Source organism: Engystomops pustulosus, chromosome 2, assembly GCF_040894005.1.
Source record: "Engystomops pustulosus chromosome 2, aEngPut4.maternal, whole genome shotgun sequence".
Taxonomy (NCBI): domain Eukaryota; kingdom Metazoa; phylum Chordata; class Amphibia; order Anura; family Leptodactylidae; genus Engystomops; species Engystomops pustulosus.
In genome coordinates, this window is record NC_092412.1 from 263061169 (window position 1) to 263085609 (window position 24441).

The 24441-nt window shown below is 33.4% G+C and overlaps 2 protein-coding genes across 14 annotated transcripts in view; both read right to left on the reverse strand.

The window, feature by feature from the left end:
• Positions 1-24441, reverse strand: part of STXBP5L (syntaxin binding protein 5L) — a 746575-nt gene that overhangs the window by 263497 nt on the left and 458637 nt on the right. The gene's annotated exons all lie outside the window — the stretch shown is intronic.
• The window catches only part of LOC140119705 (2-Hydroxyacid oxidase 2-like), a 64574-nt gene that overhangs the window by 2316 nt on the left and 37817 nt on the right, over positions 1-24441 (reverse strand). For all 3 annotated transcript variants that reach the window (XM_072139020.1, XM_072139021.1, XM_072139019.1), the window contains exons 2-4: positions 5777-5929; positions 5554-5705; positions 2213-2496 (exon numbers count right to left, since the gene is read on the reverse strand). In XM_072139020.1, the coding sequence (XP_071995121.1) occupies positions 2213-2496; positions 5554-5705; positions 5777-5929 (589 nt within the window). The remainder of the gene's footprint in view (positions 1-2212; positions 2497-5553; positions 5706-5776; positions 5930-24441) is intronic.

Below are 24441 nucleotides of genomic sequence, written 5' to 3' on the forward strand. Positions count from 1 at the left end.
CTCCACTGCCCCCTCCCGCATGTCTCTCTCTCCTCCTCCCCCTCCCGCATGTCTCTCTCTCCTCCGCCCCCTCCCCACGTCTCCCCCTCTCCACCGCCCCCTCCCGCATGTCTCTCTCTCCTCCTCCCCCTCCCGCATGTCTCTCTCTCCTCCGCCCCCTCCCCACGTCTCCCCCTCTCCACCGCCCCCTCCCAGTGTCTCTCTCTCCTCCGCCCCCTCCCCACGTCTCCCCCTCTCCACCGCCCCCTCCCAGTGTCTCTCTCTCCTCCTCCCCCTCCCGCATGTCTCTCTCTCCTCCGCCCCCTCCCCACGTCTCCCCCTCTCCACCGCCCCCTCCCAGTGTCTCTCTCTTCTCCGCCCCCTCCCCACGTCTCCCCCTCTCCACCGCCCCCTCCCAGTGTCTCTCTCTCCTCCTCCCCCTCCCGCATGTCTCTCTCCTCCGCCCTCTCCCGCATGTCTCTCTCCTCCTCCGCCCCCTCCCCGGGTCTCTGGTAACACTCAGTAGTATGATATAACAGTAGCTATTAGAAGGAGGAGGTCAGGGGTAACACCTAGAAGAAGTTCCCGCAGTCCCGGATCTATGAGTAATGTCCCTGGATATCAGGGTGGAGTCTGATGGAGATTTCCTCTGTTTCTCTTTTCTCCTTCACTTTAACCACAACTCCCATGTGTCCTCCTACTGTCCCTGCAGTCACTGATTTTCTCTGAGACTGTAGAGTGCAACCACAAGAAGATGGATGGATCTTAACTGCTAGAGGGAGGGAGAGGTCATGTGATGCTGCTCCCTGCTCACTCTGGAGAGAGGGGCAGATCATGTGATGCTGATGGACCCTGCTCACTCTGGAGAGAGGGGCAGATCATGTGATGCTGCTGCTCCCTGCTCACTCTGGAGAGAGGGGCAGATCATGTGATGCTGATGGACCCTGCTCACTCTGGAGAGAGGGGCAGATCATGTGATGCTGCTGCTCCCTGCTCACTCTGGAGAGAGGGGCAGATCATGTGATGCTGATGGACCCTGCTCACTCTGGAGAGAGGGGCAGATCATGTGATGCTGCTGCTCCCTGCTCACTCTGGAGAGAGGGGCAGATCATGTGATGCTGATGGACCCTGCTCACTCTGGAGAGAGGGGCAGATCATGTGATGCTGATGGACCCTGCTCACTCTGGAGAGAGGGGCAGATCATGTGATGCTGCTGCTCCCTGCTCACTCTGGAGAGAGGGGCAGATCATGTGATGCTGCTGCTCCCTGCTCACTCTGGAGAGAGGGGCAGATCATGTGATGCTGATGGACCCTGTTCACTCTGGAGAGAGGGGCAGATCATGTGATGCTGATGGACCCTGCTCACTCTGGAGAGAGGGGCAGATCATGTGATGCTGCTGCTCCCTGCTCACTCTGGAGAGAGGGGCAGATCATGTGATGCTGCTGCTCCCTGCTCACTCTGGAGAGAGGGGCAGATCATGTGATGCTGATGGACCCTGCTCACTCTGGAGAGAGGGGCAGATCATGTGATGCTGATGGACCCTGCTCACTCTGGAGAGAGGGGCAGATCATGTGATGCTGCTGCTCCCTGCTCACTCTGGAGAGAGGGGCAGATCATGTGATGCTGCTGCTCCCTGCTCACTCTGGAGGGAGAAGTGATGGTATCCTGCCACTTACTCTGGAGCAGGGGGAAGGCCATGTAATGCTACTCTCTGCTCTTTCTGGAGGAAGGTCTTATGATGTTGCTCCCTGCTCTCTCTGGAGGGAGGGTGGGTCATATGATACTACTCCCTGCTCTTTGTGGGGGCAGGGGAAGGTTGCATGATGCCGCTTACTCCTTGCTCTTTCTGGGTGCAGGGGGAGGGTGTCTCATGCTGCTCCCTGCTCTTTCTGGAGGGAGGTGGGTCATGTTATACTGCTCATGCTGGAGGCAGGGGAGGTCATGTTACTATGCTCTCTGTGTGTAGCTAGCAGGAGAGCTTTGTGTCTGTGCAGATCTGTGGATGCAGTGGATAGTGGGGATAGTGAGGTACAAGATCTCCCCTGTCCCCATCAGTCCTGAGCTGCTCCACGCATGGTGTGCACGTCCTACCAGAGGGGTCTCATCCTGTGTGACCATCCGGTGACTGGCGGTACAACTAGTGTAACACACTACAGCGTCTCCCCCTCTGGTGCCATCTCACCCCTGGCCAGATCTCTGCTCCATGATTGGCTGCACGGTGGATCCTCTCACCTCGAAGATTCCTTCAAAGTTCTTCACCTTCAGGTGAGGAGGAAGGCGGAAGTTATTGCGGACGTCGCTCCTCCTCTTCCCGGTGTACGGCACATCCACGGTGAGGACCAGCGCCTTGTACCCCAGCGCCTCCACCCGCCGCACCAGCCGCTCCGAGAGCTTCCGGTCCCGATAGATGTACAACTGGAACCAGCGGAACCCATCCGGAGCAGCACCGACGATCTCCTCCACAGAACACGTGGAGTAAGTGCTGGACACATAACAGACATTCACAGCTTCCGCAGCTGCAACACAGAACAGGGGGGTTACAGGTAAGTACAGCCGCTATAACCTGGGTATACACCGATACATGTACAGCCGCTATAACCTGGGTATACACCGATACATGTACAGCCGCTATAACCTGGGTATACACCGATACATGTACAGCCGCTATAACCTGGGTATACACCGATACATGTACAGCCGCTATAACCTGGGTATGCACCGATACATGTACAGCCGGTATAACCTGGGTATACACCGATACATGTACAGCCGGTATAACCTGGGTATACACCGATACATGTACAGCCGGTATAACCTGGGTATACACCGATACATGTACAGCCGCTATAACCTGGGCATCTCCTGTACATAGTGATTTATGTACAGCCGGTATAACCTGGGCATCTCCTGTATATAATGATATATGTACAGCCGGTATAACCCGGGGATCTCCTGTACATAGTGATATATGTACAGCCGGTATAACCTGGGGATCTCCTGTATATAATGATATATGTACAGACGGTATAACCTGGGGATCTCCTGTATATAATGATATATGTACAGCCGGTATAACCTGGGGATCTCCTGTATATAATGATATATGTACAGACGGTATAACCTGGGGATCTCCTGTATATAATGATATATGTACAGCCGGTATAACCTGGGCATCTCCTGTATATAATGATATATGTACAGCCGGTATAACCTGGGGATCTCCTGTATATAATGATATATGTACAGCCGGTATAACCTGGGGATCTCCAGTATATAGTGATATATGTACAGCCGGTATAACCTGGGGATCCCCTGTATATAATGATATATGTACAGCCGGTATAACCTGGGGATCTCCTGTATATAATGATATATGTACAGCCGGTATAACCTGGGGATCTCCTGTATATAATGATATATGTACAGCCGGTATAACCTGGGGATCTCCTGTATATAATGATATATGTACAGCCGGTATAACCTGGGGATCTCCTGTATATAATGATATATGTACAGCCGGTATAACCTGGGGATCTCCTGTATATAGTGATATATGTACAGCCGGTATAACCTAGGGATCTCCTGTATATAGTGATATATGTACAGCCGGTATAACCTGGGGATCTCCTGTATATAGTGATATATGTACAGCCGGTATAACCTGGGGATGTCCTGTATATAATGATATATGTACAGCCGGTATAACCTGGGGATCTCCTGTATATAATGATATATGTACGGCCGGTATAACCTGGGGATCTCCTGTATATAATGATATATGTACGGCCGGTATAACCTGGGGATCTCCTGTATATAATGATATATGTACGGCCGGTATAACCTGGGGATCTCATGTATATAATGATATATGTACAGCCGGTATAACCTGGGGATCTCCTGTATATAATGATATATGTACAGCCGGTATAACCTGGGGATCTCCTGTATATAATGATATATGTACAGCCGGTATAACCTGGGGATCTCCTGTATATAATGATATATGTACAGCCGGTATAACCTGGGGATCTCCTGTATATAATGATATATGTACAGCCGGTATAACCTGGGGATCTCCTGTATATAATGATATATGTACAGCCGCTATAACCTGGGGATCTCCTGTATATAATGATATATGTACAGCCGGTATAACCTGGGGATCTCCTGTATATAATGATATATTTACAGCCGGTATAACCTGGGGATCTCCTGTATATAATGATATATGTACAGCCGGTATAACCTGGGGATCTCCTGTATATAATGATATATGTACAGCCGGTATAACCTGGGGATCTCCTGTATATAATGATATATGTACAGCCGGTATAACCTGGGGATCTCCTGTATATAATGATATATGTACAGCCGGTATAACCTGGGGATCTCCTGTATATAGTGATATATGTACAGCCGGTATAACCTGGGGATCTCCTGTATATAATGATATATGTACAGCCGCTATAACCTGGGGATCTCCTGTATATAATGATATATGTACAGCCGGTATAACCTGGGGATCTCCTGTATATAATGATATATGTACAGCCGCTATAACCTGGGGATCTCCTGTATATAATGATATATGTACAGCCGGTATAACCTGGGGATCTCCTGTATATAATGATATATGTACAGCCGGTATAACCTGGGGATCTCCTGTATATAATGATATATGTACAGGTGGTATAACCTGGGGATCTCCTGTATATAATGATATATGTACAGCCGGTATAACCTGGGGATCCCCTGTATATAATGATATATGTACAGCCGGTATAACCTGGGGATCTCCTGTATATAATGATATATGTACAGGTGGTATAACCTGGGGATCTCCTGTATATAATGATGTATGTACAGCCGGTATAACCTGGGGATCTCCTGTATATAATGATATATGTACAGCCGCTATAACCTGGGGATCTCCTGTATATAATGATATATATACAGCCGCTATAACCTGGGGATCTCCTGTATATAATGATATATATACAGCCGGTATAACCTGGGGATCTCCTGTATATAATGATATATGTACAGCTGGTATAACCTGGGGATCTCCTGTATATAATGATATATGTACAGCTGGTATAACCTGGGGATCTCCTGTATATAGTGATATATGTACAGCCGGTATAACCTGGGGATCTCCTGTATATAATGATATATGTACAGCCGGTATAACCTGGGGATCTCCTGTATATAATGATATATGTACAGCCGGTATAACCTGGGGATCTCCTGTATATAATGATATATGTACAGCTGGTATAACCTGGGGATCTCCTGTATATAATGATATATGTACAGCTGGTATAACCTGGGGATCTCCTGTATATAATGATATATGTACAGCCGGTATAACCTGGGGATCTCCTGTATATAATGATATATGTACAGCTGGTATAACCTGGGGATCTCCTGTATATAATGATATATGTACAGCCGGTATAACCTGGGGATCTCCTGTATATAATGATATATGTACAGCCGGTATAACCTGGGGATTCCCTGTATATAGTGATACATGTATATAGTTATACCCCGTCCTCTCTGTCGCCCCCTACCTCTGGCGGTGCTCATCTCTCCGTCGGGCCAGGCCAGGCAGTGGAAGGCTGTAGGGGCGATCCCTATGGGGGCGCTGATCTCGGTTCCTAATATGGTGGTTCTGGTGTCGGTCATGGACACGTCCCGCAGCATCCGGGGTCTCAGCCGTATCCTGTAGGGCACATAATGTCTGGTTATCTGCCCCCTGCTCAGCGCTGACAGCCTCTGGGCACTGGTACTTACCTGGTGAAGGCCTGTAGGTTGTCATCCCGCGTGTAGCAGTCGTCAGCTCCCGCGGCATAGTACTCCCACGTGGCCTTAGGTAGGTGCTCCTTGGCGTAAGCTTCAAAGTCTGACAGGCAAATGAGGGACATGTCGGCATCCCCCGGCCCCGGCCTGCAGAGACACAGAGGGACGTGACATGGGACAGCGCCGCCCTACAGGCCACCCCCAGGACAGGAGGAGCACGGCATAGAACACACAGCCCTATATATAAGACATATAAGGGCTCCCCAGAAAAGGAGACACAGTATATTATATCCATAGACCCAGTATATTATATCCATAGACCCAGTATATTATATCCATAGACCCAGTATATTATATCCATAGACCCAGTATATTATATACATAGACCCAGTATATTATATACATAGACCCAGTATATTATACATAGACCCAGTATATTATATATTATATACATAGACCCAGTATATTATACATAGACCCAGTATATTATATCCATAGCCCCAGTATATTATACATAGACCCAGTATATTATATACATAGACCCAGTATATTATATATTATATACATAGACCCAGTATATTATACATAGACCCAGTATATTATATCCATAGCCCCAGTATATTATACATAGACCCAGTATATTATATACATAGACCCAGTATATTATATCCATAGACCCAGTATATTATATCCATAGCCCCAGTATATTATACATAGACCCAGTATATTATATACATAGACCCAGTATATTATATACATAGACCCAGTATATTATATACATAGACCCAGTATATTATATACATAGACCCAGTATATTATATCCATAGACCCAGTATATTATACACATAGACCCAGTATATTATATACATAGACCCAGTATATTATATCCATAGACCCAGTATATTATATCCATAGACCCAGTATATTATATCCATAGACCCAGTATATTATATCCATAGACCCAGTATATTATATACATAGACCCAGTATATTATATCCATAGACCCAGTATATTATATCCATAGACCCAGTATATTATATCCATAGACCCAGTATATTATATCCATAGACCCAGTATATTATATACATAGACCCAGTATATTATATACATAGACCCAGTATATTATATCCATAGACCCAGTATATTATATATAGACCCAGTATATTATATATATAGACCCAGTATATTATATATATAGACCCAGGATATTATATATAGACCCAGTATATTATATATATAGACCCAGTATATTATATCCATAGACCCAGTATATTATATATAGACCCAGTATATTATATATATAGACCCAGTATATTATATACATAGACCCAGTATATTATATATAGACCCAGTATATTATATATAGACCCAGTATATTATATACATAGACCCAGTATATTATATATATAGACCCAGTATATTATATATATAGACCCAGTATATTATATATAGACCCAGTATATTATACACATAGACCCAGTATATTATATATAGACCCAGTATATTATATACATAGACCCAGTATATTATATACATAGACCCAGTATATTATATACATAGACCCAGTATATTATATACATAGACCCAGTATATTATATACATAGACCCAGTATATTATATACATAGACCCAGTATATTATATACATAGACCCAGTATATTATACATAGACCCAGTATATTATATACATAGACCCAGTATATTATATACATAGACCCAGTATATTATATACATAGACCCAGTATATTATACACATAGACCCAGTATATTATATACATAGACCCAGTATATTATACATAGACCCAGTATATTATATACATAGACCCAGTATATTATATACATAGACCCAGTATATTATATACATAGACCCAGTATATTATATATATATAGACCCAGTATATTATATATATAGACCCAGTATATTATATATATAGACCCAGTATATTATACACATAGACCCAGTATATTATATACATAGACCCAGTATATTATATACATAGACCCAGTATATTATATACATAGACCCAGTATATTATATACATAGACCCAGTATATTATATATATAGACCCAGTATATTATATATATAGACCCAGTATATTATATATAGACCCAGTATATTATACACATAGACCCAGTATATTATATATAGACCCAGTATATTATATACATAGACCCAGTATATTATATACATAGACCCAGTATATTATACACATAGACCCAGTATATTATACATAGACCCAGTATATTATATCCATAGACCCAGTATATTATACATAGACCCAGTATATTATACACATAGACCCAGTATATTATATCCATAGACCCAGTATATTATATCCATAGACCCAGTATATTATATCCATAGACCCAGTATATTATATACATAGACCCAGTATATTATATCCATAGACCCAGTATATTATATCCATAGACCCAGTATATTATATACATAGACCCAGTATATTATACACATAGACCCAGTATATTATACATAGACCCAGTATATTATACACATAGACCCAGTATATTATATCCATAGACCCAGTATATTATATCCATAGACCCAGTATATTATATCCATAGACCCAGTATATTATATACATAGACCCAGTATATTATATCCATAGACCCAGTATATTATATCCATAGACCCAGTATATTATATACATAGACCCAGTATATTATACACATAGACCCAGTATATTATATACATAGACCCAGTATATTATATATATAGACCCAGTATATTATATCCATAGACCCAGTATATTATATACATATACCCAGTATATTATATACATATACCCAGTATATTATACACATAGACCCAGTATATTATATACATAGACCCAGTATATTATATATATAGACCCAGTATATTATATCCATAGACCCAGTATATTATATCCATAGACCCAGTATATTATACATAGACCTAGTATATTATATATATAGACCCAGTATATTATACACATAGACCCAGTATATTATATCCATAGACCCAGTATATTATATACATAGACCCAGTATATTATATACATAGACTCAGTATATTATATACATAGACCCAGTATATTATATATAGACCCAGTATATTATATACATAGACCCAGTATATTATATATATAGACCCAGTATATTATATACATAGCCCCAGTATATTATATATAGACCCAGTATATTATATACATAGACCCAGTATATTATATATAGACCCAGTATATTATATACATAGACCCAGTATATTATACATAGACCCAGTATATTATATCCATAGACCCAGTATATTATATATGGACCCAGTATATTATATACATAGACCCAGTATATTATATACATAGACCCAGTATATTATATATAGACCCAGTATATTATACATAGACCCAGTATATTATATCCATAGACCCAGTATATTATATCCATAGACCCAGTATATTATATCCATAGACCCAGTATATTATATATAGACCCAGTATATTATATACATAGACCCAGTATATTATATATAGACCCAGTATATTATATCCATAGACCCAGTATATTATATACATAGACCCAGTATATTATATATAGACCCAGTATATTATATACATAGACCCAGTATATTATATACATAGACCCAGTATATTATATACATAGACCCAGTATACTATATACATAGACCCAGTATATTATATATATAGACCCAGTATATTATATCCATAGACCCAGTATATTATATCCATAGACCCAGTATATTATATACATAGACCCAGTATATTATATATAGACCCAGTATATTATATACATAGACCCAGTATATTATATACATAGACCCAGTATATTATATACATAGACCCAGTATATTATATATTATACATAGACCCAGTATATTATATACATAGACCCAGTATATTATACATAGACCCAGTATATTATATACATAGACCCAGTATATTATATACATAGACCCAGTATATTATATATTATACATAGACCCAGTATATTATATACATAGACCCAGTATATTATACATAGACCTAGTATATTATATATATAGACCCAGTATATTATATACATAGACCCAGTATACTATATACATAGACCCAGTATATTATATCCATAGACCCAGTATATTATATACATAGACCCAGTATATTATATACATAGACCCAGTATACTATATACATAGACCCAGTATACTATATACATAGACCCAGTATATTATATACATAGACCCAGTATATTATATCCATAGACCCAGTATATTATATCCATAGACCCGGTATATTATATCCATAGACCCGGTATATTATATCCATAGACCCAGTATATTATATCCATAGACCCAGTATATTATATCCATAGACCCAGTATATTATATATAGACCCAGTATATTATATACATAGACCCAGTATATTATATACATATACCCAGTATATTATACACATAGACCCAGTATATTATACACATAGACCCAGTATATTATATACATAGACCCAGTATACTATATACATAGACCCAGTATATTATATACATAGACCCAGTATATTATATACATAGACCCAGTATATTATATACATAGACCCAGTATATTATATACATAGACCCAGTATATTATATCCATAGACCCGGTATATTATATCCATAGACCCGGTATATTATATCCATAGACCCAGTATATTATATCCATAGACCCAGTATATTATATCCATAGACCCAGTATATTATATATAGACCCAGTATATTATATACATAGACCCAGTATATTATATACATAGACCCAGTATATTATATACATAGACCCAGTATATTATATCCATAGACCCAGTATATTATATATAGACCCAGTATATTATACACATAGACCCAGTATATTATATACATAGACCCAGTATATTATATACATAGACCCAGTATACAATATACATAGACCCAGTATATTATATCCATAGACCCAGTATATTATACATAGACCCAGTATATTATACATAGACCCAGTATATTATACACATAGACCCAGTATATTATACACATAGACCCAGTATATTATATACATAGACCCAGTATATTATATCCATAGACCCAGTATATTATATCCATAGACCCAGTATATTATATCCATAGACCCAGTATATTATATCCATAGACCCAGTATATTATATCCATAGACCCAGTATATTATACACATAGACCCAGTATATTATATACATAGACCCAGTATATTATATACATAGACCCAGTATATTATATACATAGACCCAGTATATTATACACATAGACCCAGTATATTATACACATAGACCCAGTATATTATACATAGACCCAGTATATTATACATAGACCCAGTATATTATACATAGACCCAGTATATTATACACATAGACCCAGTATATTATATCCATAGACCCAGTATATTATATCCATAGACCCAGTATATTATACATAGACCCAGTATATTATATCCATAGACCCAGTATATTATACATAGACCCAGTATATTATATACATAGACCCAGTATATTATATACATAGACCCAGTATATTATATATAGACCCAGTATATTATATATATAGACCCAGTATATTATATCCATAGACCCAGTATATTATATACATAGACCCAGTATATTATACACATAGACCCAGTATATTATATACATAGACCCAGTATATTATATACATAGACCCAGTATATTATACATAGACCCAGTATATTATATCCATAGACCCAGTATATTATATACATAGACCCAGTATATTATATCCATAGACCCAGTATATTATACATAGACCCAGTATATTATATACATAGACCCAGTATATTATACATAGACCCAGTATATTATATACATAGACCCAGTATATTATACATAGACCCAGTATATTATATATAGACCCAGTATATTATATACATAGACCCAGTATATTATATATAGACCCAGTATATTATATACATAGACCCAGTATATTATATATATAGACCCAGTATATTATACACATAGACCCAGTATATTATACACATAGACCCAGTATATTATACACATAGACCCAGTATATTATATCCATAGACCCAGTATATTATATACATAGACCCAGTATATTATATACATAGACCCAGTATATTATATCCATAGACCCAGTATATTATATACATAGACCCAGTATTATACATAGACCCAGTATATTATATACATAGACCCAGTATATTATATACATAGACCCAGTATATTATACATAGACCCAGTATACTATATACATAGACCCAGTATATTATATCCATAGACCCGGTATATTATATACATAGACCCAGTATATTATATCCATAGACCCAGTATATTATATCCATAGACCCAGTATATTATATCCATAGACCCAGTATATTATATATAGACCCAGTATATTATATACATAGACCCAGTATATTATACACATAGACCCAGTATATTATATATTATATACATAGACCCAGTATATTATATACATAGACCCAGTATTATACATAGACCCAGTATTATACATAGACCCAGTATATTATATACATAGACCCAGTATATTATACACATAGACCCAGTATATTATATATTATATACATAGACCCAGTATATTATATATAGACCCAGTATATTATATAAATAGACCCAGTATATTAAACATAGACCCAGTATATTATACACATAGACCCAGTATATTATATCCATAGACCCAGTATATTATATACATAGACCCAGTATATTATATACATAGACCCAGTATATTATATACATAGACCCAGTATATTATATATATATAGACCCAGTATATTATATATATAGACCCAGTATATTATATACATAGACCCAGTATATTATATCCATAGACCCAGTATATTATATACATAGACCCAGTATATTATATACATAGACCCAGTATTATACATAGACCCAGTATATTATACATAGACCCAGTATATTATATACATAGACCCAGTATTATACATAGACCCAGTATATTATACATAGACCCAGTATATTATATACATAGACCCAGTATATTATATACATAGACCCAGTATATTATATACATAGACCCAGTATATTATATCCATAGACCCAGTATATTATATCCATAGACCCAGTATATTATATACATAGACCCAGTATTATACATAGACCCAGTATATTATATACATAGACCCAGTATATTATATCCATAGACCCAGTATATTATATACATAGACCCAGTATATTATATCCATAGACCCAGTATATTATATACATAGACCCAGTATATTATACACATAGACCCAGTATATTATATATTATATACATAGACCCAGTATATTATATATAGACCCAGTATATTATATACATAGACCCAGTATATTATATAAATAGACCCAGTATATTATACATAGACCCAGTATATTATATACATAGACCCAGTATATTATATACATAGACCCAGTATATTATATACATAGACCCAGTATATTATATACATAGACCCAGTATATTATATACATAGACCCAGTATATTATACACATAGACCCAGTATATTATACACATAGACCCAGTATATTATATATTATATACATAGACCCAGTATATTATATACATAGACCCAGTATATTATATACATAGACCCAGTATATTATATACATAGACCCAGTATATTATATACATAGACCCAGTATATTATATACATAGACCCAGTATATTATACACATAGACCCAGTATATTATATATTATATACATATACCCAGTATATTATATATAGACCCAGTATATTATATACATAGACCCAGTATATTATATACATAGACCCAGTATATTATATATATAGACCCAGTATATTATATAAATAGACCCAGTATATTATACATAGACCCAGTATATTATATACATAGACCCAGTATATTATACACATAGACCCAGTATATTATATACATAGACCCAGTATATTATAAACATAGACCCAGTATATTATATATAGACCCAGTATATTATATATATAGACCCAGTATATTATATACATAGACCCAGTATATTATATACATAGACCCAGTATATTATATATATAGACCCAGTATATTATACATAGACCCAGTATATTATACATAGACCCAGTATATTATATACATAGACCCAGTATATTATATACATAGACCCAGTATATTATATACATAGACCTAGTATATTATATACATAGACCCAGTATATTATATACATAGACCCAGTATATTATATACATAGACCCAGTATATTATATACATAGACCCAGTATATTATATATAGACCCAGTATATTATATACATAGACCCAGTATATTATATCCATAGACCCAGTATATTATATATAGACCCAGTATACTATACACATAGACCCAGTATATTATACACATAGACCCAGTATATTATACACATAGACCCAGTATATTATACACATAGACCCAGTATATTATATACATAGACCCAGTATATTATATACATAGACCCAGTATATTATATACATAGACCCAGTATATTATATACATAGACCCAGTATATTATATACATAGACCCAGTATATTATATACATAGACCCAGTATATTATATACATAGACCCAGTATATTATATACATAGACCCAGTATATTATATATATAGACCCAGTATATTATATACACAGACCCAGTATATTATATATAGACCCAGTATATTATATATATAGACCCAGTATATTATATACACAGACCCAGTATATTATATACACAGACCCAGTATATTATACACATAGACCCAGTATATTATATATAGACCCAGTATATTATATATATAGACCCAGTATATTATATATATAGACCCAGTATATTATACATAGACCCAGTATATTATATACATAGACCCAGTATATTATATAAATAGACCCAGTATATTATACATAGACCCAGTATATTATATACATAGACCCAGTATATTATATACATAGACCCAGTATATTATATACATAGACCCAGTATATTATATATATAGACCCAGTATATTATATACACAGACCCAGTATATTATATATAGACCCAGTATATTATACACATAGACCCAGTATATTATATACACAGACCCAGTATATTATATACACAGACCCAGTATATTATACACATAGACCCAGTATATTATATATAGACCCAGTATATTATATATATAGACCCAGTATATTATATATATAGACCCAGTATATTATACATAGACCCAGTATATTATATACATAGACCCAGTATATTATATAAATAGACCCAGTATATTATACATAGACCCAGTATATTATATATATAGACCCAGTATATTATATACATAGACCCAGTATATTATATACATAGACCCAGTATATTATATATATAGACCCAGTATATTATATAAATAGACCCAGTATATTATACATAGACCCAGTATATTATATATATAGACCCAGTATATTATATACATAGACCCAGTATATTATATACATAGACCCAGTATATTATATACATAGACCCAGTATATTATATATATAGACCCAGTATATTATACATAGACCCAGTATATTATATATATAGACCCAGTATATTATATACATAGACCCAGTATATTATACACATAGACCCAGTATATTATACATAGACCCAGTATATTATATACATAGACCCAGTATATTATATATAGACCCAGTATATTATATATAGACCCAGTATATTATATATAGACCCAGTATATTATAAATAGACCCAGTATATTATATAAATAGACCCAGTATATTATATATATAGACCCAGTATATTATATACATAGACCCAGTATATTATATACATAGACCCAGTATATTATATACATAGACCCAGTATATTATATACATAGACCCAGTATATTATACATAGACCCAGTATATTATATATATAGACCCAGTATATTATATATAGACCCAGTATATTATAAATAGACCCAGTATATTATATAAATAGACCCAGTATATTATATATATAGACCCAGTATATTATATACATAGACCCAGCATATTATATATATAGACCCAGTATATTATATACATAGACCCAGTATATTATATAAATAGACCCAGTATATTATATACATAGACCCAGTATATTATACACATAGACCCAGTATATTATATACATAGACCCAGTATATTATATACATAGACCCAGTATATTATACACATAGACCCAGTATATTATATACATAGACCCAGTATATTATATACATAGACCCAGTATATTATATACATAGACCCAGTATATTATATACATAGACCCAGTATATTATATACATAGACCCAGTATATTATACACATAGACCCAGTATATTATATACATAGACCCAGTATATTATACACATAGACCCAGTATATTATATACATAGACCCAGTATATTATATACATAGACCCAGTATATTATATACATAGACCCAGTATATTATACACATAGACCCAGTATATTATATACATAGACCCAGTATATTATATACATAGACCCAGTATATTATATATATAGACCCAGTATATTATATACATAGACCCAGTATATTATATATATAGACCCAGTATATTATATATATAGACCCAGTATATTATATAAATAGACCCAGTATATTATACATAGACCCAGTATATTATATACATAGACCCAGTATATTATATACATAGACCCAGTATATTATATACATAGACCCAGTATATTATATATATAGACCCAGTATATTATACATAGACCCAGTATATTATATATATAGACCCAGTATATTATATATATAGACCCAGTATATTATATAAATAGACCCAGTATATTATACATAGACCCAGTATATTATATACATAGACCCAGTATATTATATACATAGACCCAGTATATTATATACATAGACCCAGTATATTATATACATAGACCCAGTATATTATATACATAGACCCAGTATATTATATACATAGACCCAGTATATTATATATAGACCCAGTATATTATATCCATAGACCCAGTATATTATATATAGACCCAGTATATTATATAAATAGACCCAGTATATTATATACATAGACCCAGTATATTATATATAGACCCAGTATATTATACACATAGACCCAGTATATTATACACATAGACCCAGTATATTATACACATAGACCCAGTATATTATATACATAGACCCAGTATATTATATACATAGACCCAGTATATTATACACATAGACCCAGTATATTATATACATAGACCCAGTATATTATATACATAGACCCAGTATATTATATACATAGACCCAGTATATTATATACATAGACCCAGTATATTATATACATAGACCCAGTATATTATACACATAGACCCAGTATATTATATACATAGACCCAGTATATTATACACATAGACCCAGTATATTATATACATAGACCCAGTATATTATATACATAGACCCAGTATATTATATACATAGACCCAGTATATTATACACATAGACCCAGTATATTATATACATAGACCCAGTATATTATATACATAGACCCAGTATATTATATATATAGACCCAGTATATTATATACATAGACCCAGTATATTATATATATAGACCCAGTATATTATATATATAGACCCAGTATATTATATAAATAGACCCAGTATATTATACATAGACCCAGTATATTATATACATAGACCCAGTATATTATATACATAGACCCAGTATATTATATACATAGACCCAGTATATTATATATATAGACCCAGTATATTATACATAGACCCAGTATATTATATATATAGACCCAGTATATTATATATATAGACCCAGTATATTATATAAATAGACCCAGTATATTATACATAGACCCAGTATATTATATACATAGACCCAGTATATTATATACATAGACCCAGTATATTATATACATAGACCCAGTATATTATATACATAGACCCAGTATATTATATACATAGACCCAGTATATTATATACATAGACCCAGTATATTATATATAGACCCAGTATATTATATCCATAGACCCAGTATATTATATATAGACCCAGTATATTATATAAATAGACCCAGTATATTATATACATAGACCCAGTATATTATATATAGACCCAGTATATTATATCCATAGACCCAGTATATTATACATAGACCCAGTATATTATATACATAGACCCAGTATATTATATACATAGACCCAGTATATTATATCCATAGACCCAGTATATTATATCCATAGACCCAGTATATTATATCCATAGACCCAGTATATTATACATAGACCCAGTATATTATATATATAGACCCAGTATATTATATACATAGACCCAGTATATTATACACATAGACCCAGTATATTATATACATAGACCCAGTATATTATATACATAGACCCAGTATATTATACACATAGACCCAGTATATTATATACATAGACCCAGTATATTATATACATAGACCCAGTATATTATATACATAGACCCAGTATATTATATACATAGACCCAGTATATTATATACATAGACCCAGTATATTATACACATAGACCCAGTATATTATATAAATAGACCCAGTATATTATACACATAGACCCAGTATATTATACATAGACCCAGTATATTATATATAGACCCAGTATATTATACATAGACCCAGTATATTATATACATAGACCCAGTATATTATACATAGACCCAGTATATTATATATATAGACCCAGTATATTATATACATAGACCCAGTATATTATACATAGACCCAGTATATTATATACATAGACCCAGTATATTATACATAGACCCAGTATATTATACACATAGACCCAGTATATTATATAAATAGACCCAGTATATTATACACATAGACCCAGTATATTATACATAGACCCAGTATATTATATATATAGACCCAGTATATTATACATAGACCCAGTATATTATATACATAGACCCAGTATATTATATACATAGACCCAGTATATTATACATAGACCCAGTATATTATATATATAGACCCAGTATATTATATACATAGACCCAGTATATTATATACATAGACCCAGTATATTATATACATAGACCCAGTATATTATATATAGACCCAGTATATTATATACATAGACCCAGTATATTATATATAGACCCAGTATATTATATACATAGGCCCAGTATATTATATAAATAGACCCAGTATATTATATAAATAGACCCAGTATATTATACATAGACCCAGTATATTAAATATATAGACCCAGTATATTATACATAGACCCAGTATATTATATATATAGACCCAGTATATTATACATAGACCCAGTATATTATATACATAGACCCAGTATATTATATACATAGACCCAGTATATTATATATTATACATAGACCCAGTATATTATATACATAGACCCAGTATATTATATATAGACCCAGTATATTATATACATAGACCCAGTATATTATACATAGACCCAGTATACTATATACATAGACCCAGTATATTATATACATAGACCCAGTATATTATATCCATAGACCCAGTATATTATATACATAGACCCAGTATATTATATATATAGACCCAGTATACTATACATAGACCCAGTATATTATACATAGACCCAATATATTATGTACATAGACCCAGTATATTATATACATAGACCCAGTATATTATATACATAGACCCAGTATATTATACACATAGACCCAGTATATTATACACATAGACCCAGTATATTATATACATAGACCCAGTATATTATACACATAGACCCAGTATACTATAAACATAGACCCAGTATATTATACATAGACCCAGTATATTATATACATAGACCCAGTATATTATACACATAGACCCAGTATACAATATACATAGACCCAGAATATTATATACATAGACCCAGTATATTATACACATAGACCCAGTATATTATATACATAGACCCAGTATATTATATCCATAGACCCAGTATATTATATACATAGACCCAGTATATTATACATAGACCCAGTTTATTATACATAGACCCAGTATATTATACACATAGACCCAGTATATTATATACATAGACCCAGTATATTATACATAGACCCAGTATATTATACATAGACCCAGTTTATTATACATAGACCCAGTATATTATATACATAGACCCAGTATATTATACATAGACCCAGTTTATTATACATAGACCCAGTATATTATATACATAGACCCAGTATATTATATCCATAGACCCAGTATATTATATATAGACCCAGTATATTATATCCATAGACCCAGTATATTATATACATAGACCCAGTATATTATATACATAGACCCAGTATATTATATATATAGACCCAGTATATTATACACATAGACCCAGTATATTATATATAGACCCAGTATATTATATACATAGACCCAGTATATTATACACATAGACCCAGTATATTATATACATAGACCCAGTATATTATATACATAGACCCAGTATATTATATACATAGACCCAGTATATTATATACATAGACCCAGTATATTATATCCATAGACCCAGTATATTATATATAGACCCAGTATATTATATCCATAGACCCAGTATATTATATACATAGACCCAGTATATTATATATAGACCCAGTATATTATACATAGACCCAGTATATTATATACATAGACCCAGTATATTATACACATAGACCCAGTATATTATATACATAGACCCAGTATATTATATATAGACCCAGTATATTATATCCATAGACCCAGTATATTATATCCATAGACCCAGTATATTATATACATAGACCCAGTATACTATATACATAGACCCAGTATATTATATATATAGACCCAGTATATTATATATATAGACCCAGTATATTATATATAGACCCAGTATATTATATATAGACCCAGTATATTATATACATAGACCCAGTATATTATATATAGACCCAGTATATTATATACATAGACCCAGTATATTATATACATAGACCCAGTATATTATATACATAGACCCAGTATATTATATATAGACCCAGTATATTATATACATAGACCCAGTATATTATATACATAGACCCAGTATATTATAGACATAGACCCAGTATATTATACACAGACCCAGTATATTATATATAGACCCAGTATATTATATATATAGACCCAGTATATTATATATATAGACCCAGTATATTATATATATAGACCCAGTATATTATATACATAGACCCAGTATATTATATCCATAGACCCAGTATATTATATATAGACCCAGTATATTATATATATAGACCCAGTATATTATATATATAGACCCAGTATATTATATATAGACCCAGTATATTATATATATAGACCCAGTATATTATATATATAGACCCAGTATATTATATACATAGACCCAGTATATTATATACATAGACCCAGTATATTATATACATAGACCCAGTATACAATATACATAGACCCAGTATATTATATCCATAGACCCAGTATATTATATCCATAGACCCAGTATATTATATATATAGACCCAGTATATTATATATATAGACCCAGTATATTATATACATAGACCCAGTATATTATATACATAGACCCAGTATATTATATATAGACCCAGTATATTATATACATAGACCCAGTATATTATATACATAGACCCAGTATATTATATATAGACCCAGTATATTATATACATAGACCCAGTATATTATATATAGACCCAGTATATTATATACATAGACCCAGTATATTATATACATAGACCCAGTATATTATATATAGACCCAGTATATTATATATATAGACCCAGTATATTATATATATAGACCCAGTATATTATATATATAGACCCAGTATATTATATATAGACCCAGTATATTATATATATAGACCCAGTATATTATATATATAGACCCAGTATACTATATACATAGACCCAGTATATTATATATATAGACCCAGTATATTATATATAGACCCAGTATATTATATATAGACCCAGTATATTATACATAGACCCAGTATATTATATATAGACCCAGTATATTATATACATAGACCCAGTATATTATATACATAGACCCAGTATATTATATACATAGACCCAGTATATTATATATAGACCCAGTATATTATATATATAGACCCAGTATATTATATATAGACCCAGTATATTATATACATAGACCCAGTATATTATATACATAGACCCAGTATATTATAGACATAGACCCAGTATATTATACACAGACCCAGTATATTATATATAGACCCAGTATATTATATATATAGACCCAGTATATTATATATATAGACCCAGTATATTATATATATAGACCCAGTATATTATATACATAGACACAGTATATTATATCCATAGACCCAGTATATTATATATAGACCCAGTATATTATATATATAGACCCAGTATATTATATATATAGACCCAGTATATTATATATAGACCCAGTATATTATATATATAGACCCAGTATATTATATATATAGACCCAGTATATTATATACATAGACCCAGTATATTATATACATAGACCCAGTATATTATATACATAGACCCAGTATACAATATACATAGACCCAGTATATTATATCCATAGACCCAGTATATTATATATAGACCCAGTATATTATATATAGACCCAGTATATTATATCCATAGACCCAGTATATTATATATATAGACCCAGTATATTATATATATAGACCCAGTATATTATATACATAGACCCAGTATATTATATACATAGACCCAGTATATTATATATAGACCCAGTATATTATATACATAGACCCAGTATATTATATACATAGACCCAGTATATTATATATAGACCCAGTATATTATATACATAGACCCAGTATATTATATATAGACCCAGTATATTATATACATAGACCCAGTATATTATATACATAGACCCAGTATATTATATATAGACCCAGTATATTATATATATAGACCGAGTATATTATATATATAGACCCAGTATATTATATATATAGACCCAGTATATTATATACTCATAGACCCAGTATATTATATATAGACCCAGTATATTATATACATAGACCCAGTATATTATATACATAGACCCAGTATATTATATACATAGACCCAGTATATTATATACATAGACCCAGTATATTATACACATAGACCCAGTATATTATACACATAGACCCAGTATATTATATACATAGACCCAGTATATTATATACATAGACCCAGTATATTATATATATAGACCCAGTATATTATACACATAGACCCAGTATATTATACACATAGACCCAGTATATTATACACATAGACCCAGTATATTATATACATAGACCCAGTATATTATATACATAGACCCAGTATATTATATATATAGACCCAGTATATTATACACATAGACCCAGTATATTATACACATAGACCCAGTATATTATATACATAGACCCAGTATATTATACACATAGACCCAGTATATTATATACATAGACCCAGTATATTATATACATAGACCCAGTATATTATATACATAGACCCAGTATATTATATACATAGACCCAGTATATTATATATATAGACCCAGTATATTATATACATAGACCCAGTATATTATATACATAGACCCAGTATATTATACACATAGACCCAGTATATTATATACATAGACCCAGTATATTATATACATAGACCCAGTATATTATATATATAGACCCAGTATATTATACACATAGACCCAGTATATTATACATAGACCCAGTATATTATATACATAGACCCAGTATATTATATACATAGACCCAGTATATTATATACATAGACCCAGTATATTATATACATAGACCCAGTATATTATATATATAGACCCAGTATATTATACACATAGACCCAGTATATTATACACATAGACCCAGTATATTATATACATAGACCCAGTATATTATACACATAGACCCAGTATATTATATACATAGACCCAGTATATTATATACATAGACCCAGTATATTATATACATAGACCCAGTATATTATATACATAGACCCAGTATATTATATATATAGACCCAGTATATTATATACATAGACCCAGTATATTATATACATAGACCCAGTATATTATACACATAGACCCAGTATATTATATACATAGACCCAGTATATTATATACATAGACCCAGTATATTATATATATAGACCCAGTATATTATACACATAGACCCAGTATATTATACACATAGACCCAGTATATTATACACATAGACCCAGTATATTATACACATAGACCCAGTATATTATATATATATATATATATATATATATATATATATTATATATATACCCCTAGTGGCCGCCATGGGATGGAATCACGGACGAGCAGCGACATGGGAGATGGGGCCAATGATCCCACAGAAATGGGGCCCCATGATGATCAGGATTTTTGTTGAACAATAAATATGAATTTTTGGTCAGGGAAAAATAAGACGACCCCTCAAAATAAGACCCGGCGCCTCTATAGGAGCAAAATTTAATATAAGACACTGCCTTATTTTCAGGGAAAGCCAGTCTATCATCCTCTAGTCACAGCCGGAGCTGAATCTGATATTCTGGTCTTAGCTAATAGTCACAACCTCTCTGATGCATCTTTGTCTCAAGTTACATCTAAAGCTGCATTCACTTTTCTC